The sequence below is a fragment of the Narcine bancroftii genome, chromosome 1 (genome assembly GCF_036971445.1).
Source record: "Narcine bancroftii isolate sNarBan1 chromosome 1, sNarBan1.hap1, whole genome shotgun sequence".
Classification (NCBI taxonomy): domain Eukaryota; kingdom Metazoa; phylum Chordata; class Chondrichthyes; order Torpediniformes; family Narcinidae; genus Narcine; species Narcine bancroftii.
The window spans coordinates 258,165,008-258,191,960 of NC_091469.1; the positions used below are offsets into that span (position 1 = coordinate 258,165,008).

Consider the following 26,953-nt stretch of genomic DNA (forward strand, 5'->3'; position numbering starts at 1 on the left):
ACCCCCTCCGACCTTCCCCTCTTGGAGATGTAAGGCTTTGTTCTCAGTAGAGACCTCTCCTTTGTTTCCTTCTCCTACGCCTCAACAAGTTACAGGCATGACACAATGCCGAATTCTTTTACTGTTGTCTCCGTCTCTGTGCCCTCTTCTGCAAGCTGGATTCTCAAACCCCACTACAGATCCCTTCTCTCTCCTTAAGCCAGTGGTTTTCAAACTGCTCTCATAAACTCGCATTCCACCTTAAGCAATCCCTATGCCATAAATGCTCTGTGATTAGTAAGAGATTACTTAAGGTGATACGTGAGTGGGAAGGGAAGGTTGAGAATTACTGCTCTAGACCCAATTGTTACTGAAATATTTTTTTGAGAAAAATTGTCACTGGCCCATTTCCTTTGGAGTTATGAAACTGTGCACATAACGAATAAATTAGGTATGATTAAAACAATGGTTTTCAAACCTTTCCACTCACATACCACTTTAAGTAATCTCTTACTAATACAGATCACCTATGGCATTGGGATTACTTAAGGTGGAATGTGAGTTTAGGGGGTAGTTTGAAAACCACTGCCTAAAAACCTTCTTCCTCTTCCTGAACACCTCGTTCTGGCCTTCTTCCTGCTGTGGACCTTTATATTTCCAACTGGCAGTGAGATATTAACCCTGAACTTGATCACCACAGCATTACCATGAATATCAAATCAAAAAGCAACTCCATCCCCAACACCAAAGGCCTTTTAATGCCCTTAGTTTCTTTCTCGACAACAGATCCAACTAGTCCCCCTCCACCACCACCCTCCTCTGGCTGGCAGAACTTGTTCTCACCCTAACTTCTTTGAACTCATCACACTTTCTCCAAGACAAAGGCATGGGACCCACTTATGCCTGTATTTTTTGTTGATCAATCCTCATTACATACTCCTCACCTCTTCCTCCACTACATTAATGACAACTTTGGTGCTGGAACATGCACCCATGATAAGCTGCTTGACTTTATCAGTTTTGGTGCCAACTTCCACCCTGACCTCAAATTTACCTCGTCCATCTCTAGCTACACTCTCCCCTTTCTTGATCTCTCTGTCTCCATTTAGGGAGACAAACTCTCAAGAAACATCTCTACAAACCCATCAGCTCTCACAGCTATTTTGACAACACCTCTTCACATCCTGTCTCCTGTTGGGATTTCACTCCTTTCTCTCAATTCCTCTGTCTCCATCGCATCTGCACCCAGGACAAGGTCTTCCGTGCCAGATCATCCGTGATGTCCTCCTCCTTCAAACATCATGGCTTCCCCTCTAACACCACGAAGTTGGCCCTCATCTGCATATCCTTTATTACCCGCACATCTGCCCTGGCCCTTTCGGCCACACATGCAGCAAAGACAGTATTCCTCTTGTTGTCACCTACCACCCTATCAGCCTCTCCATCCAACACATCATCCTCCGCCATTTCCGGCACTTTCTACGTGATCCCACCACCAGATACGTCTTCCCTTCTTCTCCCCTCTTCACCTTCCGTAGGGTCCGCTCCCTTCATGACTCCCTCATCCACTGCTCCCTTCCTACCAAAAGCCTACTTGACACCTACCTCTGTGACCGCAGGAGGTGCTGAATTTGCACTCACACCACCTTCCTCACCATCATTTGGGCCCCAAACAGTTCTTCCAATGAAGCAACATTTCACCTGTGAATCTGCATCTAGTGCTCCCACTGTGGTCTCCTCTACATCGGAGAGACTGGACAGACTGGGAAATTGATTCATTGAATACCTCGGTTCCATCTGCCGCAATAACAGGGATTTCCCAGCGGCCACCCATTTCACTTTCCCTCCTCATTCCCTTGCTGACATGTCTGCTCATGGTCTCATGTACTGCCAGAGTAAGACCACCTGCAAATTGGAGGAACAACACCTTGTATTCCATCGACTTCCCATTTCCATGAGCAACCCTTCCCTCTCCCCATTTATCCTCACGTCTTCTTTCATCTTGCTGCCCCTCTCTCCCCTTTTCCCTCTCTCTTTTCTATCAGCTCTGCATTCAGAGAGCCAACTCCCCCTCCCCTAATCAATTCTCACCTTTCCTCGCTCTTGTCCTAGCCAAATCCTATTAATGCTTTTTGTCTGTTGGTCTGTACTCCTCCCCCTGCCCTTTCTTTTAAATCAGGCACTTGTTTTTCACTCAAGTCAAGTGAAGTTTATTGTCATCTAGTTGCACAAGTACAACCCAACGAAGCATCATTCTCCAGTCCTCAGTGCATATATATAAGAGAGTTTGATATGGCTTTGATACTACTGTATGCCTTCTGGGACGGGAGCAGCTGAAAGATGCTGTGTGCAGGGTGGAAGTGGTCCTCAATGATTTTACATGCCCTCTTCAGACCACAACCCTAGCAGATCACGTTGATGGGCAGGGGTGGGGGAGGGAGACTCCAGTGATCTTCCCTGCCCCTCTTATGGCCCTGTGGATTGATCTCCGATCCATTTCTTTGCAGCAACCATACCATATTGCGATGCAGCCGGCCAGGATGCTCACCATAGATCTGTAGAAGGTTGACAAGTCTGTAGCCTTCCCCGCTTCAGTTTTGCAAGGAAATGCAGTCATCGTTGTGGCTTTGTAAGAAGTGAGATGTTGCGTGTCTACAATAAGTTTTATTGTACTCCAAGGAACTTGGTGCTGTCCACACTCTCCTCTAGAGAGTTATTGATGTGCAATGAAGGGTAGTCATTCCTGGTCCTCCTGAAGTCCACAATCCTCTCCTTCATCTTTTTCACGTTGAGATTCGGGTTGTTACTCTCACACCGTATCATGAGATTTTTCCACCTCTTCTCTGTTGCTGCAGATGATGTCATCTGCAAACTTGATCACACTGTTGGAGCTGGATCTGACAATGCAGTCATGGGTCAGTTGCATGAACAGGAGTAGGCTGAGCACACAACCTCGACGTGCAGCAGTGCTCAGCGTGACAATACCATCCCAGACAGATAGACAACTCACACTTTGAAGAAGGGCTCAGCCCTGAAACATCGGTTATATATCTATTTCCTAAGGAAGCTGCCAGATCTGCTGAATTCTTCCAGCATTTCTATATTTTTAGTCCAATCAGTGTCTGCAGATTTTCATGTTTGACTTTACCAAACTCTTTTAATGAAAAGATGGGAGAGTGCAAGAAGAGTTGGAACACTCATCCAAATGGAATGAGGAGAGTTAATTGGGCTAAATATATAGCCTTGGTCTCCTCGCTGTTTTTCTGAGATGCCTTCTATCCAGACAGGCACAACGTTTGTTTAATTCCTCTGACAATTCTTTATTATGCATGACAAATTCTTCTGCCTCAGTCTGTGAGGATCTTGTTAGTCTTTCCCAGTATAATTACCTGCAGACACACCTCCTATCTGTTTTCCCTTTCCATTTATTTGTCTTTTATTGAATTTTAAAAGTCTCACTTTTCTTATAGCATCTTCATTGGCTCTTTCCGTTGATAGTCTTATGGCACCTAGACCTCTTTCCTGATGGCAGCAGCAAGAACAGAGTGTTTACTGGGTGGTGGAGATCATCGATGATTGCTGCTGCTGCTCTCCGATGGCAGTATTCCCTATAGATGTTCTCAATAGTTGGGGGGTGGGGGGGGGGGGAGGGGTTGCCTGTGACGTCTAGGGATGTGTCCATTATCTTTTGGAGGGCTTTATGCTCAAGGATACTGGTGTACCAGATTGGTCAGCACATTTTTTTTGCCACATATCTGCAGAAATTTGAGTCGTCCTTCAGTTAACACTGATAAGAAAACGGCAATTTTGAGGGAACCTGTAGCTTGTATACAGAAGACATGGCCTAATAAAGTTATTCTGAGGTTCTCATTCATACTGTAACTACAACCTCACATAGTAGAGTTAATAGTTTGCAAACAATGTGGTTATCAGCACTTAGCTTTTCAAAGTACCTCAGCAGACGATAACTTAGATTCAGGCTGTGGGCCGAAGGACCTGTTACTGTGCTCTGCTGTTTAATTTTGTGTGTTTGTGGACAATTCTTTCTTCAATACAATCAAACTTGTATCTGAATATTGGGACTCATATTGGGGATCCTTAACAAAGAGATAATTTGCCTGAAAACTCAATATAAGCACTTAGTCATTCAAGTTCCCTGATAGTCACATGAAATCGTATGCCAGCAGAACCACTTGGTGTCAAATGACGTAAACCATTAACAGGCAGTTTACTAATCAATCTTACCTGGGAACAAAACGACCCAGTGACGGGGCTGTCATTCTTGCATTTCTTGGAGCTCGCTGTCGTGATCTCTCCCCTCCATCCCTTTAAAACACAAAAGGGACAGCAAATGTTACGTACCTCCAAAATCAATCGAAAGAGCTAATAATGGCATTCATTTCAACTCAAATTAAACAAGACTTGTCAATATAAACATGTCATCATTTAAGACACACAAAAGCTCATGTACCTAAAAGTAGAATCGTAGAGAAAACAAAGTCAGAAAATTTCCCCAATTAATATATTCAAAATATTCAGCAATTACTTATGGCACAAAAGCAGATATGTACCATTTTTTTTTGTGGATATCAAGCATTACTCCATTATGAAGTCTCTTAGGAATCCATTACAATGCCCAGTGCATCATCCATAGCCTAATCTCATTCTTAATTCAGCCTAATCTCATTCTTAATTCCAAGGGCTTCATTCCAACAAAAACCATTCCAGTTCCACTCCAAGAGGAGCACGAAATTAAATGGATCTGATCTTCATCGGACTGGTGAGCTCATAACTGAAACAAGTCCTTGCATGTCATCTTCCACTAAAATTCTGGTTGAGGTTGAACTGGGCCCAGGGTCATGCCCCAGAAATGCATCAACAGCCAACAAGGTTTTTCTCCTGGGTACCAAACAGCTGTCAAGAGGGGGCATACCTCTAATATTCACCAATTCTCAAAACTTTCAAATACTACAATTAAAGCAGAATAATTTAAATCAACTCAATTAGATAAAAATGACCTCACACTTACTGGTATTCTCTAGAACCATTCTTCCTCGTCCTAACAGAAAACAGGCTCAGTGGAAATGCCCAGCCTCAAATACTGGGAATACACAGAAGGTGATGGTTCCTCACCGGAGTCCATGAGAAAGGCAGTTCCCCCAAGATTGGGAATCAGCTGAATGCAAGTTCAGGACTTGTGCTTTCTGATTTCTTGGCAAGAGTACATAATAGCATCACATACAACCCAGAGGCAGAATTACCACTTCTTGGTAGTGCAAAAAAAATGTACAGAGCATATACATGGAAACAAATAAAGAACTGTAAACAGATAACAAATGTAAACAAACTGTGCAATACTGAGAGATTTTTTTTAAAGATCAATAAAGTGCACAAGTCAGAGTCCTTAAAGGAGTCCCTGATTGAATTTGTGGTTGAGGTGTTTGAGGGTGGAGGGGGAGCAGCTGTTCCTGAACCTGGTGGTGCGAGTCTTATGGCACCTAGACCTCTTTCCTGATGGCAGCAGCAAGAACAGAGTGTTTACTGGGTGGTGGAGATCATCGATGATTGCTGCTGCTGCTCTCCGATGGCAGTATTCCCTATAGATGTTCTCAATAGTTGGGGGGTGGGGGTTGCCTGTGACGTCTAGGGATGTGTCCATTATCTTTTGGAGGGCTTTATGCTCAAGGATACTGGTGTCCCTGTACCAGATTGGTCAGCACATTTTTTTTGCCACATATCTGCAGAAATTTGAGTCGTCCTTCAGTTAACACTGATAAGAAAACGGCAATTTTGAGGGAACCTGCAGCTTGTGTACAGAAGACATGGCCTAATAAAGTTATTCTGATGTTCTCATTCATACTGTAACTACAACCTTACATAGTAAATAGTTTGCAAACAATGTGGTTATCAGCACTTAGCTTTTCAAAGTACCTCAGCAGACGATAACTTGCACTGAAGTGCAACTAGGGGGGGTCTCATTAATTCTCACGCAAAGCTGACATTCTGCTGCAGAGAACAAGGACGCACCTTCCATGTTCACCCTACAAATAGTGCGCAGCTTAAAACATTTGCGGAGGGCGACATCAATCAACTGCATCACAAAAGGCTCACAGCCTGCTCTCAGCTGATGGAATTCAAATAATCACTTTCACTTTCAGACTGCTCTTCCGACTTGCTACATTTCTTAAAATTTGCCTCGATACATGACGTATATATCTCCAAAGTCGATAAGCACAAACTTGTGGAGGATGAGCTTAAATGCAGTAAAATCAACATTACATGGTTATCCAACTGCACGAAAACCAACAAGGTCGGGTCAGTTACAGCAATGAGCTCTCTGAACCCTTCTCCATTAACAATGGTGTGTAGCAAGGCTGCGTTCTCGCACCAACCCTCTTTTCAATCTTCTTCAGCATGATGCTGAACCAAGCCATGAAAGACCTCAACAATGAAGACGCTGTTTACATCCGGTACCGCACGGATGGCAGTCTCTTCAATCTGAGGCGCCTGCAAGCTCACACCAAGACACAAGAGCAACTTGTCCGTGTACTACTCTTTGCAGACGATGCTGCTTTAGTTGCCCATTCAGAGCCAGCTCTTCAGCGCTTGACGTCCTGTTTTGCGGAAACTGCCACAATATTTGGCCTGGAAGTCAGCCTGAAGAAAACTGAGGTCCTCCATCAGCCAGCTCCCCACCATGACCACCAGCCCCCCCACATCTCCATCGGGCACACAAAACTCAAAACGGTCAACCAGTTTACCTATCTCGGCTGCACCATTTCATCGGATGCAAGGATCGACAACGAGATAGACAACAGACTCGCCAAGGCAAATAGTGCCTTTGGAAGACTACACAAAAGAGTCTGGAAAAACAACCAACTGAAAAACCTCACAAAGATTAGCGTATACAGAGCCGTTGTCATACCCACACTCCTGTTCGGCTCCGATCATGGGTCCTCTATCGGCATCACCTACGGCTCCTAGAACACTTCCACCAGCGTTGTCTCCGCTCCATCCTCAACATTCATTGGAGCGACTTCATCCCTAACATCGAAGTACTCGAGATGGCAGAGGCCGACAGCATCGAATCCACACTGCTGAAGATCCAACTGCGCTGGGTAGGTCACGTCTCCAGAATGGAGGACCATCGCCTTCCCAAGATCGTGTTATATGGTGAGCTCTCCACTGGCCACCGTGACACAGGTGCACCAAAGAAGAGGTACAAGGACTGCTTAAAGAAATCTCTTGGTGCCTGCCACATTGACCACCTCCAGTGGGCTGATATCGCCTCAAACCGTGCATCTTGGCGCCTCACAGTTCGGCGGGCAGCAACCTCCTTTGAAGAAGACCGCAGAGCCCACCTCACTGACAAAAGACAAAGGAAGAAAAACCCAACACCCAACCCCAACCAACCAATTTTCCCCTGCAACTGCTGCAACCGTGTCTGCCTGTCCCGCATCGGACTTGTCAGCCACAAATGAGCCTGCAGTTGACGTGGACATTTACCCCTCCATAAATCTTCGTCTGTGAAGCCAAGCCAAAGAAGAATCACTTCAGCAACATTCATGGGGTGAGGTTGTATACTTGCATCGATGTTTACAATCCAATGGCAATTTCATTTATGTCGTTGGAAACACAGACCTGAAACTGCCCAACTCCAACAGGGGATATTTGTTAGTGCCAAAATAATTACCGATTATATGTTTGGGGGTGGGGTGGGGGATCAATACACACCTGCAAAGGAAATTTTAAAATAGACAAACCTGAAACAAACATTTATCCACATCTCTATAAGAATAACTCAAATGCAAATAAAAGAAAGCATTCCTAGGAATCCAACAAATGCAAATAAGCTGTTAGATTCTCACAGAAATGATCAAAATAAATTGTTGTATGTGATGCATGAGGAAAAATACCAAATTAATTCATAGATTAAGAGAAATGTAAATCTTATTTTAGGAGAGATTGAACAAGTTTCTTTCAGACAAATCCAATTTCTCCTCTTCAACAGAACCACAAACAGTAATGAGGGAGATATATCAGCTCTTTGAGTGGTGTCACGCCAACAACCTTTCGCTTAATGTTAGAACGTTAGCAAAACCAAGGATATGATTGTAGACTTCAAGAGGAAGACAGGGGTATATGACCCAGTCCTCAACGAGAGCTCAATACTGCAGAGGGCCAAGGACTTCAAATTCCAGTGCGTCTATCCCGGAGCCTCCATGTTGATGCAATTATGAAGAAGGATCACCAGCAGCTATAGTTTTGTGAGGTATTTGAGGAGATTCGGTATGTCACCAAAGTTTCTTGAAAACTTCAACTGATGTACCGTGGAGAGCATCTGGCTGGTTGCATCACTGTCAGATATGGAGGTGCCAACAATCAGGGCAAGAAAAACCTCCAGAGGGTGGTTAACTTAGCCTGCAACATCACTGGCACCAGACTTCACATCGAGGATATCTATATGAGGCGGAATCTTAAAAAAGCAGCCTCTATCCTCGAAGACCCCCACCACCCAGGCCATGCCCTCTTCACTCTGCTACCATCGGGGAAAAGGTACAGGAGCCTAAAGACGAGCACTCAACAGCACAAGGACAGCTTCTTCCCCGCTGCCATTAGATTCCTGAATGAACAATGAACCACAGACACTGCCTTACTTTTCGTGCACTATTTTTTAAATTTATTGTTGTAAGGTGGCTTGTATGAATGTTTACACTATAATGCTGCCACAAAACAGCAAATTTTGTGACTTGTTCATGACAATAAATTCTGATTTTTGTTTATCTTGGTTTTAAACCTTTGAACAACCCCCTGAAACAAACAGTCAACAATTATAAGCGAGTGTAGTTTCAACTTATTTGCACTATTTCTTGCTCATTACTTTATTTCAGTCATCTTTAATCTCAGATTTCACTCCAGATTTTAAATTTCTCACATGCTTGCCATAGGATATTAGTGGAAATCAATCTTGTTTAGCTCATACAGTAAAGTCAGAAGTCTTAAATACTGAAAACACTGCATGCATCGCCCATCATTAGAACCAAGAAAACTGCAGCACAAAAGTGGGACCTTCATCCCATCTAGTCTATGCACACCTATTATTCTCCCAAACTGCATAACCTTTCCATCCACATAATCTATCAAGATGTTTCTTAAAATGTCAAAATTAAGCCCACATACACCACTTCCCATGGCAGCTTGTTCCACATGCTCATCACTCTGTGTGAAATTCTCCCAATGTTCTCTTTAAACATTTCCCCTTTCACCCTTAACGTAGGTCCTCTAGATGTCTCACCTAACATCAGTGGAAAAAGCATGCTTGCATTTATTCATATAATTTTAAATATCTCTATTGAATCTCCCCTCATTCTATGCTCCAGGGAATAAAGTCCAGACTTATTTAACATTTCCCTTTAACTCATATCATCTTCCTCTGTACTTCTAAAGCTAGCATCTTCAGCTGATTTAAATATGCAATGTGAGAGCTATCACAGACCATCAATTTTAGTGCTACCCTGAAGAAAACTGCATTGTCAGCCAGCATTTCCAATGCAAACACTATCAAATTCTATGCATCAGCCTGATTTTGTCACCTACAGCAGAAAATCTGTAAACATATTAAAAAAGTGCCCCATTTAGATTCTGAGATCTATGGGACAGAAACAGTTTAATAGATTTTAAAAATTTAAAAAATATATTTTAAAGCCATTGAACTGCTTCTGCCCCGTCGCTAACTTCAATTCACAGAATCTAAATCCAGAACCAAGAAATCAAATTGATAATATAGGCGACTTCTTCACGCAACTTTTATGAAGAATGGCAATTTAAAAAGACAAAAGAAAGCTGGGTAAAAGAAATGATAGAAGAAAATTTGCTTAAAATCATACTGAATATGTTTGGGAAATGCAGTCTTCAATGTGAAAGTTACCATAACCTTTTGATATTTGGGTGGACCAAAATTATTGTAGCATCAGCAACCCAGGGTTTGAATCCGTAAGGAGATTTTTCATTCTCCATGAGTCTGCATGGGTTTCCTGTGGACTCTCTGGTTTCCTCCCACCCTCCAAAAATATCTATGGGGTTTGTCAGTTAATAGGGTTATTTGGGAGGCACGGGGTCTCCAAAGGTTTGTTACTGTGCTGAATGTCTAAATTTTGAAAAATAAAATTCAGCTTTAGAAATTTTTAAAGAAGACAGCAGCATGAAACACATTCCTGATGAAACACATCCCAAAATGTTTACTGCCATTTACTTCCTATGGAGGTTACGTGACCTGCTGAGTTTCTCCCTCATTTTGTAGACTGCACCAGAGCTCAGCCTCAGCAGATTTTTTTATTTATCTCTATGAAACAAACAGCATCAATTCATATCACTTTCAATTCCATTCAATTTGCTTTCCATTCACAAGCCACTGTTGAAACGCTGTACAGTCACTGTTTGACAAATGAGTGTAGAAATCCATCAGGTATGGCAAGCACAAGAAGCAGGGTTAAGTTAATTGTAATTGCTTCCTCTAATATTTTTCATTATGGAGCAGTCTCTTGGTAATTAGTAGAAATTGGATGAAAAAGTTCTTCAATTGCAAAGAAACCAAAAAGACAATTTTAAGATAATCACTCATTTACTTTCTTGCCTTATGAAATTGATTCTCGACATGTACGAGATAGATTTTAATTAAGTACAAAGTGACAAAATCTGCTCTAACAATGCCCAATGAAAAACAATACTGAAAATGAGGGAGGTAGTTATTTGGAACATGGATAATTGAATTTTCACAACAGCTAACAAGTGCTTTCAACACTTTTTTAAAAAAATGTAAACACTTTAGCTGGGAAAAGCATTATTTTATTATTTTTCTTGATTTTTAATTGTAAAGATCTAACCCCATCCACCAACCAAGGTTGAAAATGGCATTCAGGGGGACTTGAAATCAAGCAACGGCTTCTGGAGGACCGACAAAACGTGCACATTTACTGCATCCTCGCACCTTGATCATTCCAATTATGAAAATAAGCTATAAATGGACCCCAAGTCTTATTGAAAGAGATCTTAATCTTCCTAACGTTATGTCTGATTTTTTCCAAACTTAGAAAGGTTATAATATCCAGTAACCATTGCCTGTGTGTGGGTGGAAAGGCCACTTTTCATTTAAGCAATATTCCTCTTCTAACCAGTAATGTAGAAATGCCAAGACCTCTTTTTGGTTATACATTAAATATACATTTACATCACTGGAGAAGCCAAACATTGCAATCAATGGACATGGTTCTAGATCGATCCAAAAATGGCCAAAAATGTTCTGAAAATAACTGTCCAATCTTCTGCTAAATAAAGACAAAATCAAAACATATGACTTCAAATCTTTTACATTTGTCACACAATAAGTTGATATCTGGGTAGATTTGAGTGAGTTTAACTCAACTTTAACTCAACGCACCACTTTAAATTGAATCAAACTGTGCCTACCACATAGAGATGAGTGATCAAGCTTTTCCACTTCAATGCTTTTAGCCCATTAGGAAGGTGAATCAATGAAAAACACATAGTTATGTGCACTACACAGATCAGACAATTTATATTTTTTTAATGTAACACACCCTTTAGAGCATTAAAAAAAGAAAAAAGTGCCAAAAGACCCATCATGCTACTCAAAGGATAATAGCAGAGGATGATAGCACCAGCAGTAATGGTAATCTGATGGTAAAGAGCTCTTCAACAAAAATTGCAGCATTATTGTCCTGGTGAATCGTGGAGTGTGATAATAGACAATTAAAAGAAATTATATCAACCCTGTACACGCACATCTTCACAAACTAAATAATGTTACAGAAGATTGCTGACTGGAAGACAGAGGCATTTGCCATTGTTTACAATGCTTACCTAAATACATAAATTACAAGCAGCAGTCCGCCATTCTGTTACTGATCCTGGTCCACCAATCAGCTAGAATCAGATCCCACATTATTACCTACCTCTTCCTTACTTATCAAGAATCTACCTGCATTTACAGATCTATCTGCTTTACAAAACTAGAACATTCCTACAGAACCTTTTGTAAGCTGAAATAGCGTAGAGCCAAGAAGCGAATATCATCGATTATTATGGGAAAATTTTTGGAGTGTTTCCATACCCAAAAAATAACCTACCCAATCATACATACCAAATAACATACAAAACATAAAATACACTAACATATGTTAAAAGCAGGAATTATACGATTAATACAGAGCCTATATAAAGCAGAAATAATGTATGTACAGTGTACTTAGGCTGAGTCTTTGGAGGTTGGGGTGGTGGGAGGAACAGGAGACTGGGATGTAGGAGAGAGAGGAAAAGGGTCATCTATTGACACCTCATCGTTGTTTGAATCTGTCAGTGCACCTTTTTCTATGTCTGCCTGCCTTGATGTTAAAGGTCGAGGTTTGTTGTCTGCTGTAGCTAATGAGGAAAGCTTGAAACATGACAGTGTGCTTGACTGCTTAGCTTCACGCGTTTTTCTATCATAAAGCATCCAGCAAAGTTGTTCTGAACCAATGTGCCTTTTCAAAATTAAAGTCATATTTCTCTGCAATCATTGCAGCATGTCATTCGTGGCGAAAATCACACACAAGTGCTTCACACATTCAATTCCTGGACAACTTCACTTTCGGGCTGTTCGCTATTGCGTTCGGTTTTGATTCATATCCTTTCCTCTTGTAATTGCATCAGGTCTTCACCTGTCAGTTCTTGGTCATGGGATCCCAAAATCTCCAACATCATCTTCGTCAACTTCCATAAACCCAGCCTCCTTAGCCAGTTTCGCTATTTCCCCGTTTATTGTTGTTGGTTCGAAGTTTTGAAAATATTTCACTGCTTTGGGACACCGTTTCCGCCAAACACCATTTCACAAGCCACGCCCACTAACTCTACTCAGCCTATATATTTCCGCAAGTTGCATATTCATGTCAAAGAGCCACATGTTGCTTGCGAACTGTGGTTTGGCCACCCCTGGTTTAGAGGGATGTGGGGCAAACGCAAGCAAATAGGACTTGATTGGATGCCATGGACAAGTTGGGCCAAAGTGTCTGTTTCCGTTTGTTGCAGAACTCTATGACTCCAAATATTTACCTGTCTATTAGAATTTTTAATGCCCCTATTGTACCAGCCTCCACCACCACTCCTGGCAATACATTCCTGGCACGCACTGTTCTATGTAAAAAAAACCCATACCTCTGACATCTCCCTTAAGCATTCCTCACTTTACCTTGTACAGATGTCCTCTGTTATTTACTACTGTCATCCCAGGAAAAATGTGCTCTCTGTAAACCCTAATCATGTATATTGTCACCCCTCATCCTTCTTCATTGTAAAGAGAAAAGTCCTAGTTCTGGTAGCCTTTTTTCTCCAATCCAGGCAACATCCTGGTAAACCTCCTCCACTGACCTCCAGGTAGAATATATTCCATCTTCCATTACACTCTGCCTTCTGCAGGCATATCAATTCTGAGTCCACCCAGGCAAGGTTCCATGGATCCCATGCCTCATGATTTTCTGAATGAGTCTACCTTGGGGCATCTTGCCAAATGCCTTATTAAAATCCCTTACTAAAAGGGTGGCATATTAGTGTAGCAGTCAGTACAATGCTGCTACTTTGCCAGAGATTTGGACCGGGGTTTGAATCCCACACTGTCTGTAAGGAGTTTGTACCTTCTCCCTGTATCTGCGTGGGTTTTCTCTGGGGACTCTGGTTTCCTTCCACCCTTCAAAAACATATTAGGGGTATAGGTCAATCAAGTAATTGGGCAGGACGGGCTCTTAAATCTAAAATCCATAGACATTACTTCTACCACCTTAGCTTTGTCAATTTCTTCTGTTACTTCCTCAAAACTCACTTGTGAGGCAAGAATTTCCCCTCACAAAGCAATGCTGACTATGGCCAAGAAGACTATTCTTCTCTAAATGCTCATAAATCCTGTGTCCTTTCCAATAGTATGCCCACCACAGACACAAGAATCACTGGTCCATAATTTCCTGGATTCTCTCTATTACTTTTTTTTTAAAAGAAGGGGCCTACATTTGCCAATCTCCAATCCTCCGGTATCTCTCCTGTGGTCAGGAAGGACGCAAAGACCATTGCCAAAGCCCCAGCCTTGTAGAAACCTGGGGTATATCTTGTCTGGTCCCGGGGACTTATCAAGCTAAATGTTTCCAAGAAGATCCAAAACTTCTTCTTTTGTAACTTCAACATACTCCAACACAAAAGCCACCCTTCACTTCTTCACATATGCATAGAATACATTCGTGTTTTCCTTCATCTTATTTGCCAAGGTCTTCTCACACCCCCTTCTAGCTATCTTTAGTCCTTTCTCCAGTTCCTTCCTGGTTCCCATATAATTCTCACTTTTGCTTCCTTAACCCATGTGTGCATACTGTACTTCTTTCTTCCTCTTGACTCCCCATCTCGCCTCTTTTGTCAACCATGGTTCCTTTATCCTATGATCCTTTTCCTGTCTCAGTGGGACAAACCCACCCAGAATCCAGCATAGTGTCCTGAAACATTCCCCACATTACCACATGAAGCAAGAAAGTGTGCAGACGCTGTGATTTTAGTAATATACAAAATTGCTGGAGAAACTCTGGAAATACCGCAGTGTCCATAAGAGGCAAAGATAATGAACCAACCTTGACAAAGGGCTCAGGTTCGAAAAGTTGGTTATGTGGCGTTTGCAGGAGTTGAAGGAAATCACTGCTGCCACGCCGATGGTCGTTAACGACTGTTTTTATTCAAATTCAGTGCACCCCTTTAAGGGCAGCATGAGCTCAGTCCCCTGGTGCATTGTGACCTCATAATCGCTGCCCAGGGTGCGCACTGGAAGGGAAACCTCTGACGACGCCATTTCCCCATGGCTGCCTCGCCATGTGGCGATACAAGCGGGGCCAGTTCGCCATGAGGATGTGTGCTGCCACACAAACCCCCCCCCCGTCACTTTGGTGGATGGCCCCGGCGCTTGGGCGTGGCCGTCTACACCAGCTGTGCTAAGTCCAAATTAGCAGCCTTTAAGCGGTCCATAGTTCCCTGACCCCAAATCTAAAGTAAAAGTCCCAGCCGACTACTGGAGAACTTTGTACAGCCCTTCATATGAGCGCTGCAGCGGGGCCCTCTGTGGTCCTCTCTGGATGAACACAAATTGCTCCACATCAAGATCTTTCGGTCAATGGGATGGTCGGGTGCTGTGGTGCAATGGTGGCGGCGGGGTTAGGTTGCCCAGTTGTTTATGGAGGTCTGCGAGCCGCTCACCTTCGTTGTGCGTCGTCTCGGCCTCTGAGCCGAAGAATTCGCCTAGTAGGGAGAGTGGCGTGCCGTAAACCATTTCTGCTGACGAGACTTGCAGGTCCTCCTTGGGCGCCATCCTAATCCCAAGGAGAACCCAGGGCAACTCATCCACCCAGTCGGGACCGGAAAGTCTTGCCATCAGAGCGGACTTACGGTGTCAGAGGAACCTCTCTACCAACCCGTTAGACTGTGGGTGGTAGGCCGTGGTGTGGTGCAGTGTTACCCCTAAAAGCCTTGCCAGCTGCAACCATAGTGCGGAGGTAAATTGGGTGCCTCTGTCGCTCGTGATGTGCGCCGGCATGCCAAAATGAGCGATCCTCTGGCTGGCCAGGGCTCTAACACACGTCTCTACTGACCCCTCACGGACCGGGGTGGCTTCCAGCCATCTGGTTGCTCTGTTCACTATGGTAAACAGGTACCGTGACTTCCTGGACACCAGCAAGGTGTCGCAGAGCAGCGGCTGGATGGAGTCAGGAAGCTGGCTATCCTCAAGCTGGAGACCTGAGATGGTGGTCCAGAGAGCTTGAGTTTCGGCATCGTGCTGCTGGGCCTGTACTAGTTGCACGTAGTCGAGGCCGGGAGCTAGTGTGCTGAGGGCTGGGCAGGAGAATGCATCTATGACCACATTATCCTTGCCCGCCATGTGCCGGATGTCTGTCATGAATTCGGACATGTAGGACAGGTGGCGCTGTTGCCCGGCCGACCACGGGTACTTGGCCATAGCCAGTGCTTTGGTGAGGGGCTTGTGATCGGTAAAAACGGTGAAAGTTTTGTCCTCCAAGAAGTATGGAAAGAGGCGGATGGCCAGGTACAGCACCAGGAGCTCCCGGTCAAATGTTCTGTACTTAAGCTCCGGCGGCCACAACTGCTTACTGAAAAAAGCCAGCGGGCACCACTGCCTGTCCAGCCACTGTTCCAGTACACCCCCGACCACCGTGGTGGAAGAGTCGACCGAGAACGCCATGTGCACTTACGGGAGCGGGTGCACCAACAAAGTCGCCTCTGCAAGGGCCTGTTTCATTGCAGTGAAGACCTAGTCCGCCTCCTCCAACCAGGCCAGGGTCTTCTCTTTCATCACGATCAGCGCGAAAAGAGGGCACATGATGCGGGTGGCATTGGGGATGAATCTCTGGTAACAATTTACTATTCCCACAAATTCCTGCAGGGCCTTGAGGGAGGTGGGTTTGGGAAAATGCTGGATGGCTGCCATTTTCTTGGGTGCCGGAGCTGCCCCAGACATTGAGATGGCATGCCCCAGGAACTCCAATGTCTGTTTCCCAAACTGGCATTTGGCCTTGTTGACCATGAGGCTGAATTCTGCCAGCCGGGCAAACAGGGTACGGAGATGGGCCTTGTGCTCTTCGTGGCTGTGGCTGGCTACCAGGATGTCATCTAGGTAGATAAAGACAAAGTCCAAATCCCTACCCACTGCGTCCATGGGGTGCTGGAACGTCTGGGCCACGTTCTTCAACCCAAACAGCATCCGGAAGAATTCGAACAAGCTGAAAGGGGCGATAATGGCGGTCTTTCCAACATCATCGGGGGTGTACCGGGATCTGGTGGTATCCGCGCATCAGATCGAAAAGAACCGCGCGCCATGGAGGTTGGTTGCGAAGTCCTGGATATGGGGGACCTGGTACCTGTCTGGAATCATGGCATAATTTAGCCGTCTGTAGTCTCCGCAGGGCCTCCAATCCCCTGATGACTTTGGGACCACGTGCAGTGGCGCGGCCCAAGTACTATCTGACCGCCGAACGATGCCCAGCTCCTGAAGCCTGGAGAATTCCTCTTTTGCCTGTTTTAGCTTCTCCGGTGGCAGCTCTGGCGTGCAGCGGGGGGGCCTTTCATGGAGATGTGATGGAGATGGTGGGGGGAGGTGACATCAAAGCATGGCTCCAGGATGGCAGGGAACTCACTGAGGATCTTGGCGATTTTGGGTCTGTCGTCATCCACCGTGCCCAGGCGCACCGAGCGAAAGGTGCAGGCATTGAGCAGCCTCATGTACACCAGCAGTCCGTGAGCCCATAGGAATTCAGCCCCCAACAGCGCAGTGCCCACCAAGGCCAGGATGAACCTTGATCTGTATCTGTGCCCTACGGGTGCCATAGGTCTTGACTGCGGAACCATTGGCAGCCCGCAGGGCTGGACTGGGGGTCTGGGTGCGAGTTTCCAGTGCTGTAGGGGGGAGGGCGTTCAGCTCGGCTCATATCCACCAGGAACTGGCGGCCCGTAGACTTGTCAGTGATGTAAAGGAGGCTGTTCACGTGGCCATCCATCACAGCCATCAATGGCGGTTGGCCTGGCCATTTCCCTGGAAGTCACAGGGCTGGCGGCACTTGCGGGCTTTCACTCCCCAGCGCTGTAATAAAAGCACCATGTTGACTGGGTTTCCTCCGGCTTGTGCTTCGGGGTGTCCTGCGGATGGTGGGGCACCGGCTTGGAGACTTGGCTGAGGGCTGCCTCATTCTCCTGTTTTGCGCGCCAAAGGGCATCTGCCCGGGCTGCGGCTTTACAGGGGTTGGAAAAGTCCTCTTCGGACAGATGGAGCCGGATATTTTCTGGCATCTGTTCAAGGAATATCTGGCGGAAGAGAAAACACGGTTCATGATCCTCTGCCAGGGCCAGCATTTTGTCCATGAGGGCTGAGGGGCTGCGATTCCCCAACCCATCCAGGTGTAAGAACATGGAAGCACGCTGCTGGGGAGTGAGGCCAAACTTCCCCAGGAGTAGATTTTTGAGGGTGGCTGGTGAATGATGTCATCCACCCTCGGCGCTGTGTCCTGGTCCAGCGCGCCCACGACATGTTAAAAATTTTTGGTGTCAGCTGAGATGTTGCGGAGGTGGAATTGTGCCTCCACCTAACCGAACCACGTCTGTGGGCGATGGGGCCAGAAGGGGGTAAGTTTGAGGGCTACTGCATCCACCTCGGCTGCATCCATCGTTCACTCGGGACTGGACGTGCGTCAGTTAACTTCATTTTTCGGATAACTGAGAAATGGCTTTAAGCAGCTTAGTAGCATCAGCTAAATACTCGTATCAGCTGTCGCTGATCCCGACACCTCCCCACTGCCATGGCCAAACCTGCCTGGGAGCCCAAGGTCCCCGCTCTGATCCCCAACACCTCCCCGTTGCTGTTGCTGAGCCTGCCCGAGAGCCCAAGGTCTCCACTCCTGCCGCCGCCACACCCCCCATCCTGTTCTGACGCTGCCAAAAAAAAGTAGTAATTTCCCCTCCCCCCCACCCCGTGGTTACCCTAATGGCCCTCCCCCCCATTAGATTTGTTCTGACACTGACTCTGGGGACAGCAGAGAACCAAGTACAATGGAGGGTAAAGAAGAAATGGAAGGAGAGAGGACCTAAAATGAGGACATACTGGCAGACCTGCTGACTTCCTCCAGTCACTCACTGATGTTACCAAACTGGGGCTAACAGTGCATCAGAGCCCCACATGAGAACATTGGGGGGGGGGAAAAAAAAATTAAACATGTGACGTCATGTTGCTGCCAAAAAAAATTTTTCCAGATAAGTGAAAATTTCAGTCATGTGGTTTTTGGATAATTACCAATCCACACAAAGTCTTAGCATCAATCAAAACAAGGCAAGGCAAGGTTCAGCCAACATGATCTGGATTGTAGAAGGTGATCTTGGAACTCAATTGGGTCAAATACAACAAGGGTTTGAACTTGAAAAACAACATAGTGGGCAAACTCACGAGTGAAGCAGCACGGTGGGAGAAATAGAATAACTGATTTTTTTGATGTCAGAACCCTTCATCGAAACATCAACAATTCTTTATCTCCCACTGATGCTGCTCAACCCACTGAGTTCCAGCATCTGCAGTCTCTAGTGCGTCTCAAGGTTCTGAACTTGCTTGGTTCAGTTTCATACAGTTGGCAAGATGATTCGGTCAGAAGGTGGGAACAAAGTTTGGGATGGGGAACAAAAACAATACATTTGTTCCACATTCACATCTGACAATGATTCCAACATTTTACACCAACCATTAGATCCCAGAACAGTCTCAACTCCCAAATAAATCAGTTGAACAGTTTTTTTTAAAAAGAAAAGTCGAAGACCAGGACTGGACGTCCTGCCATGGAGAAACGACATTCAGCAGCAACTTTTCATTTCTTCTTTGGCTTGGCTTCGCGGACGAAGATTTATGGAGGGGGTAAATGTCCACGTCAGCTGCAGGCTCGTTGGTGACTGACAAGTCCGATGCGTGACAGGCAGACACGGTTGCAGCGGTTGCAGGGGAAAATTGGTTGGTTGGGGTTGGGTGTTGGGTTTTTCCTCCTTTGCCTTTCGTCAGTGAGGTGGGCTCTGCGGTCTTCTTCAAAGGAGGTTGCTGCCCGCCGAACTGTGAGGCGCCAAGATGCACGGTTTGAGGCGAGATCAGCCCACTGGCGGTGGTCAATGTGGCAGGCACCAAGAGATTTCTTTAGGCAGTCCTTGTACCTTTTCTTTGGTGCACCTCTGTCACGGTGGCCAGTGGAGAGCTCGCCATATAACACGATCTTGGGAAGGCGATGGTCCTCCATTCTGGAGACGTGATCATTTACTACTAAGGGAAAACACATCAATCTAACTGGAGAAGAGTAATTACACAAAAAACATGCAAGAAACATAACCGAAAACTGTGTCTGTGACATTACTGCATTGCTGGTAAAGGAAGATGTAGATCAGTGTTGGAATGTATGTGAAAGGCCTCAGGTCTCACAAGCACATTCTGTGAACAGGTTTCTTTGATTGGTCCTGTTGAGTTGTGATACCTTAGAAAATATTCAACAGCTTCAATTTCAATTTCTTTTTATAAACAAGTCCAAAGTACAGAACATTAAAAGTAAACTGATTATTAAACCATAAAGACAATCTTAATATTCAAAATGAAAAGTTTTCTCTGATTGTCAAGGTTATTTCTTCTTTCCAGTTATTGGTCATCAGGATGCAGTCCCATAATCACCATGTGGCCTTACCACATATAATGACAGACTAGGGTCACACAAAATAGTTAACATGATATTACATTTTTTGAAATGTATATTATTTTTAAACAAATGTCAATTGTTGAAGCATTGGATGGTTGAATATTCGAGTCAAGTTTATTGTCATCTGATTGTCTAAGTACACCCTGTGCAAAACATGCAGAGACACAACCAGACATAACACACATAGAGACAAATAATGCATATGCAAGGCAAGTATTTTATCCATAAAAATAAATATTATTTTGTACAAATGAGAGTCTCAGAATTTTAGTGTGAACAGTTCCTTTGGTCTTTCAGCATTCTCACTGCCCGTGGGAAGAAACTGTTCGTCAGCCTGGGCTGGCTCTGATATTCCTGCATTTCTTCCCCAATGGGAGCAGTTGAAAGATGCTGTGTGCAGGGTGGAAAGGATCCTCAATAATTTTGCATGCCCCCGTCAGACATCAATCCCAAGAGATCATGTCGATGGGGGAGGGGGAGGGAGACTCCAGTGATTCTCTCTGCCACTCATGGTCATGTGCATTGACCTCCGATCTATTTCTCCGCCACATCGTAATGCAGCCAGCCAGGATGCTCTCAATAGAGCTTCTATAGAAGGTTGACATATTGGTGGCTGGTACCCTTGCCCACTTCAGTCTTCTCAGTAACTGCAGTCACTGTTGCGCCCTCCTGACAAGTGACGAGATGTTGAGTGTTCATGATAGGTCACTGGTTAAGTGAACTCCAAGGAACTTGGTGCTTTTCACTCTCTACTACAGAGCTGTTGATGAGTAGCAGAGGGTGGTTGTTCCTGCTCCTCCTGAAATCCACGATCGTCCCCTTAGTCTTGTCCTCGTTGAGATTCAGATTATTGCTCTCACAGATTTTCCACCTCTTCTCTGTAGTGTGACTCATCATTGATGCTGATGAGGTCAACTACTGTCATCTACAAACTTGATGACACTGTTGAAGTTATATCTGGCGATGCAGTCGTGGGTCAGTAGTGTGAACAGGAGCGGGCTGAGCATACAATCCTGAGGTGCGCCATTGCTCAACGTGGTGGGACTTGATATTCTGCTGCTGATCCAGACAGACTGTGTGTGGTCTTTCTGTTGGGAAGTCCAGGATCAAATTACAGAGATGGTGTTGAGGCCCAGCAAGGACAACTTCTCCACCAGCCTCTGGGGAAATGATCGTATTAAACATCAAGCTGAAGTCGATGAAGTGCAGCCTGGTGTAGGAGGCATGGTTCTCCAGGACGGAGTGAAGCAAAAAGGCTATAGATTCATCTATGGAATGGTTTGTTCTACAGGTGAATTGAAATGGATCCAGCGTCACTGGGACGTGTGCTTTGATGCGTTCTATCACCAGATGCTCTAAGCATTTCATAATAGTAGAGGTCAGAGCCACAGGGTGGTAGTCATTGAGGCCTGTTATTGTCACCCTCTTGGGTACCAGGATGATGGCGGCTGTCTTGAACCTTGTGGAAACAATGAACTGCTGCAGTGAGTTGTTGAAGATGTCCATGAAGACCTCTGTCAATTGGTCTGCGCAGTCCTTCAGTACCCGACCAGTTATGTTGTCTGGTCCCGCCGCCTTGTGTGGGTTTACCTTGGATAGGGTTCTCCTCACCTTGGTGTAGCTATTCAGGGAGTCACTTCATCAGAGTTACACGGAGCTTTCTTTGGCATCATCCTGTTCTTCTCATCAACCTGTGTATAAAAGATGTTCAGTCCGTCCAGAAGGAAGCATCATTGACGATAATTGGCAAGGTTGACTTGTGATCTTGGTCCCTTGCCACATGCACCTTGAGTCACTGGTGTCGCACAGCTGTCTGTATATCTTCTGTGTGTACCCACTCTTTGCCTTCCAGATTGCATGGGAGAGTTCAGCACTGCATATCTTAGTTCCATCCTATCCCTTGTCCTGAAGGCAGCATCACAGACTCTATGAAGGGGCCAGACCTCTACATCCAACCATAGTTTCTGATTGGCCCTGGTTGTGAAGCTTTTGATCTCAGTGACATCCTCAATCCACTTGCTGATATACCCAGTCATTGAGTTCGTGTACTCCTCTATGTTTACATGACTGTTGTAGGTGGCCACCTCCCTGAAACAGCCCCAGTCCATAGTTTCAAAGCAGTCTTGCAGCAGTGCTGTGGCCCCCCCCACCCCAGCCACATCCTGATTTCCTGTGATCTGACCTACTTTGCTTTTCCAGTACACTGTTTGCTGGGGTTAGCAGGACAGATATGTGATCCGAGTAACCAAAGTGGGGGCAAGGTGCAGCCTTGTATGCACCAGGGATGTTGACATACACGCAATCCAGGATATTCTCTCCTCTGTGGTGAAGTTCACATGCTGTTGATAAGACCATTTTCAGGTTGGTGTGATTGAAGTCGCCAGCAACAATAATGGCACCACCAGGGTGGGAAGTTTGGGCTTTGCAGCTCCTTCACCCTCATTAGCCAAAGGCGGAATGTAGACTGTGGCAATCAACTTGGCCAGGAATTCCCTGGGCAGGTAGAAGGGTCTGCATTTCACTCTATCTCTGCTGAGCAGAAGGCCTTCACAACAGAGACATTGGTGCACCAGTTCTCATTGATGTAAATGCACAATCCTCCTCCTCCTCGAGTCTTGCCAGTAGCTGCAGCGTCTCTGTCAGCCCTGAAGGAGATAAGGCCATCCAACTGGATCGCTGAGTCTGGAATGGTGTCCTGGACCCACGTTTCTGTAATCACCAGAGCACAGCAGCCCTGCTGTTCTCTCTTGTTCAGATGCAGCCTCAGGTAATCCATTTTCTTCTCCAGCAATCTTACATTTGAGAGCAAGATCGTCGAGAGCACGGGTCTGAAGGGGTTAATTCTCAGCCAAACCCTGAAGCTGGTCCATTTTCCACACTTCTGTCTTCTCCAGCAACACTTCAGATGGCCACCCATGCTTCCACCTGCAATCCACTCTGTGGTTTGCAGCAGTCTGTTTTCCCTGCTTCAGTCGGTTTAAACCCACAGAATTTTTCCGACATGCTAATTTGAAAGCTCATTTCGCTTTTGATGAGGGTTTCCCGATCATAGACACAACAGGAAAAATCAAGGAACACAGAAAAATCATTTGTGGAATGCAATGGGCCAGAATTGAACAGAAGAGGTTATGGTGTTCAGATCAATATTCAATCATTTCAGTAGAATGGCCTTTAACACAAATGAACAACATTTCACTTTTCTCCTGCAAATAACATTAACCCATTCCCTTGGAAAATCTGTAACATCATGGCGGTCGATACGCAAAAATTAGGATAGTTGAGAGCGACGTATTGCGTAGACAGACAGCCTTCCATCATCTGAGTGCCTTCATCTGTACACCCTACATCAATTGACATCAATTCCTAATTAATATGATCAAGTGTGTATCTGGTATGTTCCCTGGAGCCTAAATAATAATTATTTAGTCGTACCAGCATTGCATCTCACCAATATGCAAAATTCTGTCTAAGTAAAATTGAGGTATATGGGTAGTATGGGCTCGTGCCACCCAAATACCCCAATTAAATTTGTCCAAATTTCAGATTTATAGCCAGAGTACATACATTCAACCCTGATATTCCTTTTCCTGTGGGTGCGGTAGAATCATCACTAATTGGTAGTGCAAAAAATCATGTAAACAAAGAACAGTAAACAGATAACGAATATAAACAAACTGGCTGTACAATACAGAGAGGAAAAAAAGAAAGCCAATAAAGTGGACAAGAGTCTTTAAATGAGTCCCTGATTGAATTTGGATGGTGGCAGGGTAGCAGCTGTTCCTGAATCTGGTGGTGCGGGTCTTGTGGCACCTATACCTCTTTCCTGATGGTGGCAGCGAGAACAGATCATGTGCTGGGTGGTGAGGGTCTTTAATGATTTGCTGCTGCTCTCTGACGGCAGCGTTCTCTGTAGATATATTCATTAGTAGGGAGGGTTTTGCCTGTGATATCCTGGGCTATGTCCACTACCTCTTAGAGGGCTTTACACTTAGGGGTATTGGTGTTCCCATACCAGACCGTGATGCAGCTGGTCAGCACAATTTTCACCACACCACTGTAGAAATTTTCTACTGTTTTTGGCATCATACCAAACCTCCACAAACTCCTGAGGAAGTAGAGGTGCTGACATGCTTTCTTCACGATGCCATTATCGTATTAAATCTAAGAAAGATCGTCCGAGATAGTGACTCCCAAGAACTTAATCAGCACCTTAGTTTTGGTGACAGTGAATGCAAGGTTGCATGTAGGTGCACCATTCAGCCAAGTTTTCAATCTCCATCCTGTATCCTTTCTTTATACAACTCACTTCCATGGCATTTATAGAAAATTTGTACATGTTATTGTTGTACTGAGCCATACAGTAAAGTGAGTAGAGCAGGGGACTAAGAACACAGTCCTGTGGTGCTGCAGTACCGATGGAGATTGAGGAGAAGAATCTCTTAGCAATCTTCACTGATTGAGGTCTGGAAGTGAGGAAATCCATGATCCAATTACACAGTGGGGCTAGGTCTTCGAATTTTCCGAACAGTTTTGAGGGGATGATGGTGCCAAATGCCGAAATGCCTATACCAGTCTACAGGGGCCCCATTAGATTCAAAAGAAAGCAAACAAAGGTATAATTTGCTTTTTTCAGGCAAGGAGAGAGAACACCACCAGGATTAAACAACCTGACGTGTCAGAATAGATTTCAGGATATCATTAATAAAAATAATTTCAACTCATGGGTGGTCACTAACTATCACTGGCCATGATACCTTCCATCACTCACCCAAGTGATAAATGGCAAGTACCATTCACTATACAAATGTGTGAGGCAATGAGCATCTCCAATGAGAGAGAACGACACCTAGCCTTAGTATCACGACCACAAATTCCCCAACCATCAATATCCTGGGGTAGGAAGTCCCAATGACCTGAATCTAAAGTATACTCATATACTGTGATTACAAGTACAAGACAAAGGCTGGATGCTGTCTGGCATGCGACTCATGTCTAGACATCCTAAAGCCTTTCTACCATCTACAAATAAAGTGTGTGTTGAATCACTCTGCACTTGCTTGGATCAGTACAGCTCCAACAATCCTCAAAATACAAAAGCGACCTGCCTAAATGGGATTCCTATCCACACAATGCCAACACTACAGGTGCACAGTTACTGTACATGAATTACTGCAATTACTCAGTTTGGTTACTCCAAAATTTCTTAAAATCATAACCTCAACCATTAAGAAGAACAAGAACTTACGGTGCGCAGGAACTCACAGCTGCAAGTTGCTCTTCAAGAAGGAAAGAGTCCTGATTTGAAAAAAAAAACATCAGCATTCCTTTGCAATCACTGGATCTAAATTCTGGAACTTCTGCCCCTACAGTATCATGGGAGTTCTTTCAAAAGAAGAGCTCAAAGGTTCAAGGTGGCACATCCACACTTCTTCACGGGAAATTCGAGATACAACACAAGGTCCTATGGCATATCAGTAGCTGTGCAGTACAAAATGTTCCATTCTTCTTTGGCTTGGCTTCACGGACGAAGATTTATAGAGGGGGTAAATGTCCACATCAGCTGCAGGCTCGTTTGTGGCTGACAAGTCCGATGCGGGACAGGCAGACACGGTTGCAGCGGTTGCAGGGGAAAATTGGTTGGTTGGGGTTGGGTTTTTCCTCCTTTGTCTTTTGTCAGTGAGGTGGGCTCTGCGGTCTTCTTCAAAGGAGGTTGCTGCCCGCCGAACTGTGAGGCGCCAAGATGCACGGTTTGAGGCGATATCAGCCCACTGGCGGTGGTCAATGTGGCAGGCACCAAGAGATTTCTTTAGGCAGTCCTTGTACCTCTTCTTTGGTGCACTTCTGTCACGGTGGCCAGTGGAGAGCTCGCCATATAACACGATCTTGGGAAGGCGATGGTCCTCCATTCTGGAGACGTGACCCACCCAACGCAGCTGGATCTTCAGCAGCGTGGACTCGATGCTGTCGACCTCTGCCATCTCGAGTACTTCGATGTTAGGGATGAAGTCGCTCCAATGAATGTTGAGGATGGAGCGGAGACAACGCTGGTGGAAGCATTCTAGGAGCCGTAGGTGATGCCGGTAGAGGACCCATGATTCGGAGCCGAACAGGAGTGTGGGTATGACAATGGCTCTGTATACGCTTATCTTTGTGAAGATTTTCAGTTGGTTGTTTTTCCAGACTCTTTTGTGTAGTCTTCCAAAGGCGCTATTTGCCTTGGCGAGTCTGTTGTCTATCTCGTGTCGATCCATTAAACTTTTAATAAATGACATGAAGAAATTAACCAAGGGATCATCCAGCAAAAATTGAACTCTTAATGCATGGTCATTTGCATCAAAAAGGTTTAAAATGGGTAAATTATTCAAACATTATATAAAAAAAAATCTGCTGTCACTCAGATATAAAAGCTACTTCCCAATTTTGGCCTTGCCTAGTCACATCACATCACCCAAATCAAAATGCCTTTGCTGCAAGATGTGTATCAAAAGAAAATTTAAGCCAAGATAATGAACATGAATAAAGAAAACTGCAAGTTCAGGTAGTTTCGACTTCCAACCTACGCGAGTTAAGTCCACCCACACAAACGACCAATTTTTTTAAAAAAATCGGTATTAAAACTACTGTACAAGTACATTTTTGGTAATAAAAGTACTGTATATACCGGTCCCTGCGCC

The 26,953-nt window shown here is 44.9% G+C and overlaps 1 protein-coding gene across 4 annotated transcripts in view; it reads right to left on the minus strand.

Annotated features, from left to right (window-relative positions):
• The window catches only part of LOC138742032 (activating molecule in BECN1-regulated autophagy protein 1-like), a 427,572-nt gene that overhangs the window by 209,128 nt on the left and 191,491 nt on the right, over nucleotides 1–26,953 (minus strand). For all 4 annotated transcript variants that reach the window (XM_069896235.1, XM_069896241.1, XM_069896227.1 and 1 more), the window contains one exon: nucleotides 4,225–4,305. In XM_069896235.1, coding sequence (XP_069752336.1) covers nucleotides 4,225–4,305 — 81 coding nt within the window. The remainder of the gene's footprint in view (nucleotides 1–4,224; nucleotides 4,306–26,953) is intronic.